The 8897-nt window shown below is 34.9% G+C and overlaps 1 protein-coding gene across 2 annotated transcripts; it reads left to right on the top strand.

Annotated features, from left to right (window-relative positions):
* Nucleotides 1-875: 875 nt before the first annotated feature.
* On the top strand, nucleotides 876-7770 carry LOC143630607 (QWRF motif-containing protein 2-like). 2 transcript variants are annotated; one of them, XM_077099579.1, is made up of 7 exons: nucleotides 876-1039; nucleotides 1616-2920; nucleotides 2988-3107; nucleotides 6543-6659; nucleotides 6944-7033; nucleotides 7123-7230; nucleotides 7700-7770. In XM_077099579.1, the coding sequence occupies exons 2-7, from the start codon at nucleotides 1706-1708 to the stop codon at nucleotides 7751-7753; spliced, it is 1704 nt and encodes a 567-aa protein (XP_076955694.1). In that variant the 5' UTR covers nucleotides 876-1039; nucleotides 1616-1705; the 3' UTR covers nucleotides 7754-7770. The 2 variants fall into 2 exon arrangements, with proteins under 2 accessions (XP_076955694.1, XP_076955693.1); XM_077099578.1 differs by lacking the exon at nucleotides 876-1039 and having other exon boundaries at nucleotides 1582-2920.
* The last annotated feature ends 1127 nt before the right edge of the window (nucleotides 7771-8897 follow it).

Below are 8897 nucleotides of genomic sequence, written 5' to 3'. Positions count from 1 at the left end.
AAAGGATCAAGGTGCTCATTTACCAGCTTACCAATATGCAGACAAAATCAACATGTTTAACCATCAACCACCTCCAGATTTTCAAACAGTGCATTTTATACCTTTATTTCAATATCACAATAGCATACCAATATTTCCAATTCATGAAAACATGCCCCTTGTGCATTTACCGTGCTTGTTTACCAACTTACCAATATATAGACAAAATCAACAGGTTTAACCATCAACCACTTCCAGAATCTTAAACAATACATTTTATATTTTTATTTCAATACCACAATAACACACCAATTTTTCCAATTCATGAAGCATGCCCCTTGTGCATTCTCAACATTGTAATTTCAAGTAAAACTTTATAACAAAAAAAAGTAATTACTAAAATTTACCTAACAATAGATGGAGTAGATATAAGAATGCATCATCCATGATCTAATATTCTACACCCTTTTTTAGACCGATCACATGCAACAGGTAAAAAGCGACACGTCCTTGTTCTTTAAACCAACATCTACTTATCTTTCTTTCTTTTTTAATTTATTTATTATTCTTTATACCCCAAAATATAACAAGATTTCTTTTTTAATACATAGATTTCGCTATCAACACCAATAATCCATAAGTACATTTTTGGTAGGATTTAAGATGATTCTTTGTCGGCTTATTTATTTGCAAAAAACACCACTAAAATACGAAAAAAGAAAAAAACATGCTTAAAAACAAGAAATTATGATTTGTTTAGCGTAACGTTTCTCCAAAGATTCACTAAACCCCAAACACCTCTTCATTCCTCTCTCTCTCTCTCTCTCTCTCTCTACAAATTATAAAAAATAATAAATCTTTAAACACTATACGGTCATCAGTCATCAGACTCATCAATATTGTAATGCTGTGCAGCTAATTTTACACATATTTCTGAATAAAGATGCAAACTTTTGACTACCCATTTGGGGATTTAGGTTATAATGATGGTTCTTGATCTTTGTCTTGCAAAAAGTTACAATTTTTAGGAGAAATTTGGGTTTTTTCTTGATAATGTGAGGTGGGTTCTTGATAATTTCATCTGGGCTTCATTAATTATATGATTCTTGATCTTTGTCTTGCAAAAAGTTGTATTTTTTCTGAGAAAAATAGGTTTTTATTGATAATGTGAGGTGGGTTCTTGATAATATCATCTGGGCTTCACTAATTATATGGTTTTCTTGATCTTTGTCTTGCAAAAAGTTACAATTTTTCTGAGAAAAAATAGGTTTTCTTGATATTGTGAGGTGGGTTCTTGATTATATAGTTTTCTTGATCTTTGTCTTGCAAAAAGTTGCAATTTTTCTGAGAAAAATAGGTGTTTCTTGGTACTGTGAGGTGGGTCCTTGATAATCTCATCTGGGTTTCATTTATATGGTTTTCTTGATCTTTGTCTTGCAAAAAGGCTCATAGGAGATAAATAGGTGTTTCTTGATAATGTGAGGTGGGTCTTGATATTTCATCTGGGTTTCATTAATCATATGGTTCTTGATCTTTGTCTTGAAAAAAGTTACAATTTCTAGGAGAAAAATAGGTTTTTATTGATAATCTCATATGGGTTTCATTAATCATATGGCTCTTGATCTTTATCTTGCAGAAAGTTAGAATTTTTCGGCGACAATTAGGTTTTTTCTTGATAATGTGAGGTGGGTTCTTGATAATCTCATCTGGGTATCATTTATATGTGATGATGGTTGCCGCCGATGATGACGTAGTCACCCCTAAAAGCTCAGTTAGACCCAAATCAAGACCAGTTTCTTCAAGATACATATCTTCTTCACCTTCAAATTCGAATTCGACTGTAACACCTTCTAGAAGGGCCACTTCACCTCTAATTTCTAGAAATTCGGTTACTCCGGTGGAAAAACGGTCGCTTTCCGTCGACCGAAGGCGAGCGGACGTTACCCTGAAACCTAACAATGCCTGCGGTGGTGCCGGAGAGTTTTCGGCGGCTGATAAACTTCTGGTTACATCTACAAGAAGTTTATCAGTTTCTTTTCAAGGTGAAGCCTTTTCTTTACCAATTAGTAAGACCAAAATGCCCCCACAATCACCTAACTTAATTAGAAAGGCTACCCCTGAAAGAAAAAGAATCTCCACTTGGAAAATTGGTGCTCAAGTTGGAGATCATGTCGAGAATACAAAACCCGTGGATCATCACCGCTGGCCCGGTAGGATCCGTCAACCTGTTTTATCGAAAGGTTCGGGTTTGAATGTAGTTAGGGATTTGGATAACCGAAGGGCTTCATTTGATGGATGTAAATCAAATCTTGATTTCGGTAATTCGAGTAACTCGGTCGATGTTTTAAATGCTAATCTGCGTAACCCGGATAGGAATTTGGTTAAAGATTCGTTTTCGGATACGGATAGTGTCTCGTCCGGTAGCACTTCAGGAGTTCAAGAAAACGGGTCGACTCGTTTACGAATCGGGCCTAGTGGGATTATAGTGTCTCCAAAGTTTTGGCAAGAAACAAATAGTAGAATAAGGCGGCTGCAAGATGCAAGTTCACAACTTTCGACTAGCCCGGGATCAAAACCAAGTACCCCACAAAAGAATTTTAACTCGAAACGATTCTCGAGTGATAATTATTTGTTATTGTCACCAAAAACAATGGCTTCCCCAAATAGAATGAGACCTGCATCACCGAGTAAGGTTATGATGACATCACCGTCTAGGGGAATGATTAGCCCGCGAAGGAATTTGATCTGTGGAATTAGTAATAATATTAGTGAGACACCGTCGGTGCTTAGTTTTGCTGTTGATGTTAGAAGAGGAAAAGTTGGTGAAAATCGGTTTTTTGATGCACATGTTTTGAGGCTTTTGTATAATCGTCAATTGCAGTGGCGGTTTGTAAACGCTAGAAATGAAGATATGATACTAAAGCAGAAACATAGTGTTGAGGTATGATAACTTAACAACTTATATTACTTATGTTTAAACTTATTTTAAGTTTTTAAATTGTGTTTAGGAAAATCTGTGGAATGCGTGGATCACAGTGTCGGATCTGCGTGATTCTGTGACCAAAAAGAGACACAGGTTGCAGTTGCTGAGGCAAAAGCTGAAGTTGGCATCGATTCTTAAGGCACAAGTAAGTTTATTAATGTATTTAATATGTTGAAATGCAACTTTCCAAATTTAAATATTAAATCCTAAGTGCGCATTAATAAAGCTGAGTATCAACTAAATGCCTAAATAATAAACAACATTGTGCTTCCATATCGAAGAATATCTTTGAGACAAAGATTATGCAATTTTATTAAAGTGTTTTTCTAGCAATAGAAATCTTGGCATCCCAAAGATGTTGCAAATCTAAGATTTTGCCCATGTAACCGTCTTCTAAGTCCTCGAATATGATTATAAACCTATATAACTATATAATAATAATAATCTAAAACATTTATATGAGTAGTTTTAAGTTATGTATTATTAATTACACTTTAAGCGCCTTTCAACCCGCTTCATTTTTTAGCTAATTCTTTTATTTGACTTATTTGGAATGCAAGAAAACGTGTCAAAATTGCCATCTTTAATTATGACAGCAAATGCCACAACTTGTTTCTCATAGACACTTTTAGTTGGTATTATTCATATAAATGGAACCACTCCTTTAATGTAAGAGTACTAGAATTACATTTGATGTATGACGGATCTAGGCGAACTCTTGACCGCATAAATGTTTGTGTTTGGTATTTTGTTTTTAAAGTTATTGATTTGTTTGTGATGACAAATCCTAATTAGGGTTGGCATAACATAATGGGTGGGGAGTGTAATGGGTCAGCTTGGTTTGACCCACTGATACTTTTTAGTCCATTTTTTTTGTACTTTATTATTAATAACCAATACATTAAATACGATTACAAAAAGTCAAAAACTTTATTATTATAATTGCAATCTAATAATTTATATTAAACAAATTTGAGATTTTGCTCACATTAGATACACATTGTGATTGTGTGACTTCCTACTTGTTTGACCCTTTTTCTTTTCTTTCAACTTTTATAAATTAGACAAGTCATAAGTAGGGGTGCAAACGAGCCGAGCTGCTTGCGAGCTACTCGAGATCGGCTCGTTAAAAAACTCAATCGAGCCGAGCTCAATCGAGCCCGAGTCTAAACGAGCCTATCATTTATATAATTTTTTAAAATATATATTTAATATTATGAAAGAATAAATAAAACTAACTAAATAATATATATTATTTTATACATAAAATTATGACAGAATTACAAATTTTGTCCTTTAAAAAAAGCCAAATTACGGTTCGTGTCCTTTGTTAAGTTTCCTTGCAGGCGGTGTACTTTAAACATTTTTTTCCTACACGTTATGTCCTTTACGCTAACTGGGTTAGAAAAACTCAGTTAAGTATGACATGTGGCAGACATGTGATGGGCATAATTGTAATTTTAGTGTATCTTTAAATTAAAAAAAAAAAGAAAACAAATCCCACCCAAGACCATTAACACCCCTTCTTTGCCACTTCCACGCATCCAATAGCATCACCGCCGGCCACCACCATCATCGCCGGCCACCATCGCCGGCCACCATCATCACCGCCATCCACCCTTACACCAACACCAGCCACCATCGAACCTTCAACCGCCATCTCCCAAACACCACCATCTCTGCCTCCCTACCCCTTCTCTCTATAGTTTTCTTCATCCCTCTTGATATAAAGATGAAAGTCGCCGAAAGCTCCACCATAATACCATGATTGGGCTGTAATTCCAAAAGCTCCAGCATAACGACCGCCGCATCTCCCACCATCGGCTTTACACAACCTGATTTAGGGTTTTGTTGTGGTGCAAGGTTGGTTGTGTAAACCCGATCAATACCCATTTCAAGAAAACCCTAATTTCATCAACCAATTGGGCGTTTTCACACCCGACAAAATTAACCCAAACCCCATTACAGAAACACCTAAACCCACTCATTACACAACCCCATTTGCTCGCTAAGCTTCTTTATTCCATTAGACACCAACCCAGAATCGCAATTAGGGTTTTATATTGGGTTAGTAAACAACACGGTGTTCGGGTGTCGAATTGCTCGGTTATCGCGGTTCTCGAGATCCTCGCGGAAGCCGGTTTGATGAATCGAGCGTACCCGGTTATGGAACGGGTGGTTTGTCTGGATTTTGATCGGGTTTTGGATGATTTGTTTGATAAAAAGATGATTTGTTTGATAAAAAGATGAATCCAAATGTTGCAGATAAGATGAATCCAAATGTTGCATCGGGTTTTGGATGATTTGTTTGATAAAAAGATGAATCCAAATGAATCCAAAAATGAAGAAGAAGAAGAGGAAGAAGAAGAAGAAGTTGCAGGTAGAGACGAAAAGACAAAAATGCCCTCACATGCGCCTCACGTGAGGGCATTTAACTGAGTTTTTCTAACCCAGTTAGCGTAAAGGACATAACATGTAGAAAAAAAAAGTTTAAAGTACACCGCCTGCAAGGAAACTTAGAAAAGGACATGAACCGTAATTTGGCTTTTTTTAAAGGACAAAATTTGTAATTCTGTCTAAAATTATAATAGAAAAAAATATATAGAAATAATTATAACTATATAAAAAATAATTGATAAATAGTAAACGAGCCGAGCCCGAGCTTGAAAATCTACTCACGAGCCGAGCTTTGAAAATAGAGCTCGAAACGAGCCAAGCTCGAGGGCTCGGCTTGGCTTGTTTGCACTCTTAGGACTCATAAGTAACCTGAATTTGCTATTCAAAAAGGGCTTGCGGCGCAGCTTGTTGCCCATTTGCCCTTTGTCTTGATGTAAACGCTTCATATTTAGATGAATTTAATATCAAATTACAAATTTCAACCTTTTGGTAAACAAATTATAATTGCCACTTCTAATCCTATTAGTTTTATCAAACTTTTAGTGTTTAGTTGCATTAAAGTTTTTCACCATTTTATTTAACTCATTCATTCATTAATATGTGTGAACCCTCGGGTGGGCAAAAGTAAAATTGCACTCATTCATTCATTCATTCATTCATTATATACGCCGTGCTTGCGGTGCGCGCATATAATGTATATATGTGTGAACCCTCGGGTGGGCAAAAGTAAAATTGCACTAATTTTGACGTTATTTTACTAATCTCGTGAAAATAACGTTAAAAGTGGCGGAAGGTTAATCAGGCATCATGTGGTGGCGTTGATAGCCGAAAGACAAGGGCACATGCACCGATCAGCCGGTGTCCCGATGATTGAGTGCTATGTGCCTTATGTCCAAGGCTTGATGCAAAACTACTATCGAGCCGGGGGTCTCACCGGAAGCAGCCTCTCTATCCCTATGGGATAGAGGTAAGGCTGTCTACATCTTACCCTCCTCAGACCCTACCATAGCATTGCTATTGGTGGGATATACTGAGTACGATGATGATGATGATTCATTCATTAATATAAAAAAGTACTTTGATTGTAAACTTGCTTAACAAAGCTGGATTATCTTCGCCCTCTTGTCGTAGATGCTTGCACACTTTTCAAAGCCTAATTTTTGTTATTCTTGAATGAATTTAGATGGATTTTCTTGAAGATTGGGCTTATTTAGATAAAAACCATTCAATATCATTGCTTGGAGCCATTGAAGCTTTGAAGGCGAGCACTCTCCGCCTTCCCGTTGGTGCAGGAGCAACTGTATGTTCCTTTTGTAATCTGCTTTATCGTAACGTATTTTCAAGAACACAAAAAATCAAAACTTTATGATGGTGATCTCCAAGAACTCAAAAAATAAAAACTTTATGAAGTTTTTTTGTAAGAACTTAAAAAAATAAAAACTTTATGAAGGTCTTTTTTTTAAGAACTTAAAAAATAAAACTTCATGATGGTTTTTTTAAAGAATTAACAAGATCAGAACTTTATGATTATGTCTTTCAAGAACTCACAAGGTCAAAACTTTATGGTGATATTAATCTTGTTAGGCTGACCTCCAAAGCATGAAAGATGCAATAAGTTCAGCACTCGATGTGATGCACGCAATGGGTTCATCAATGAACTCACTTTCTTTACAGGTATTTCGCTTGTGACTCTTTAAACTGATTATTGAGGTTAAAAAAACTCTTAAAAAAAGGTAAATTGTTGTTGCGGTTGGAGATTTCAGGTTGAAGAAGTGAATTTAATGGTGACCGAAATTGTCAAAGTGTCTGCGAAAGAGAGAGCTTTGCTTAGGATCTGCAAAGATTTCTTATCCGTTTTATCAGCCCTCAAGGTACATTTATAAAACATACCAAATAGTTAGAGGTGGCAATTTTGATCCATCACTTATCTATGTATCAATACGCGCTATGTTTTTTAAAACGAGTCAAACAAATTTATTATGCATTGGACACTTTTGGTTTCCTCACGCTTGAAAGCTGTGGAGCTACTTAGCCGAGTATAAGTGTACAACGGGTCATGCATAGTAATGTTATGGCTCCAAGATCTATCGATGTAGTTTTTAAAACACTGGTTGCCGATTTGCCTTCTGTTTCGATGTAAAAACTACTTTTTCATCAATGGAATTTGTAATCATATTTACAACGATAAATATTTTCAAAGAATCAGGATCAAATATTATGTATGTGGGAAGCATAGGAAGCAAACTCATTCACAACGTTATGTAACGTTGTGAATGCATTCTTGACCTCGATTTTTTTGTGTGATTACAAATTTTCAATTTACAATAATACCCCTGGCAGGTGAAGGACTGTAGTTTGAGAACACATTCGATACAAAGGAGTCGCGTGACCTGATGTTAATTTAACAATGGCTATATCGCGTGACATGATGTTAATTTAACAATGGCTATATCTGTGTTTGACACTAACCTTACATTATCAAGTGGTAATAATAAATAATATATGGATTAAGTAGCTGATTTTCCAGTTTCTCTTTTGTGGCTTTTAGAGGAAGAAATATAGGAGTTGTTTATTGTGTTTTGTAGGGATTTGAATGTATATAATAAACATATATTTAACATTATTTGTAATTCACTTATTTTTTTTAGATCATCTTGTAACTGTCATCAACTCTTGCTCTTTGATTTGTGCTATTATCAAATATAATGTTTTGTACACAATGGCATCATATTTGATTATTTGCATATGTAGACCTGTGGGATGATTATAACAATATGCATTTCAAATAGCTGTCTATAGTTCTAATTCGATATTGCATACATTGGGCGGCTGTTTTTTACGCTTATTTTTGTTTGTGTTGGCTTGACACCTACTTAACACATTAATCTAACATCTAAGATCACTGAACGCTCGAACTTATTTCTTTCTTCTCTTCTACTCTGGGTATATTCCTGATTTCTTTCATGATCGCTTGTTATATACTATATTAAACAAAAAGAAGAATAGTACTGTAATTTTTATTTTTTTTAAATGACTTTTTTTTTTCGCTTAAGACACCACATTCTCCGATTTGAATTCTATTGGCTCACTTGTTTTATTTATTTATTTTTTATGTTAATAACTATTTAATTTTTGTAGTTCTAAAGTAACATGTTTTTACGATTTTTTTAACTATGTTTCCATGTAAGTTTCTTTCTTTCACTGATAAAATAAATACCAGTATACAAGTCGTCAAAACCAAGCCTTACAAATATTTACACCTGTGCAACATACCCTTAGTAATGACTTATTTATGTGAAACTAATTCAACTGCATGCATTAGTTTAGTGGGATATATAATATAGGTAGAATTATAAAAAACCCAAGTCTGTCCCTTAAGACTTCAACCTCTTCTAAGGTCACCTTTTTATAATAGTTTTATTAAATAGAAACAAAGGAAAAGAATAGACTAGAAGATTCTTACCAGGTTGACTAAACAACAATATTTCACCTTTTTCTTGAATATAATTATGATTAACATAATAAGAAGCTCCAAAAC

Source organism: Bidens hawaiensis, unplaced genomic scaffold, assembly GCF_021521415.1.
Source record: "Bidens hawaiensis isolate Kalapana, Puna unplaced genomic scaffold, B.hawaiensis_p1.1 tig00005770_1, whole genome shotgun sequence".
NCBI lineage: Eukaryota > Viridiplantae > Streptophyta > Magnoliopsida > Asterales > Asteraceae > Bidens > Bidens hawaiensis.
The sequence above is the reverse complement of the archived record's forward strand: the minus strand, read 5'-3'. Positions and strand labels throughout refer to the sequence as shown.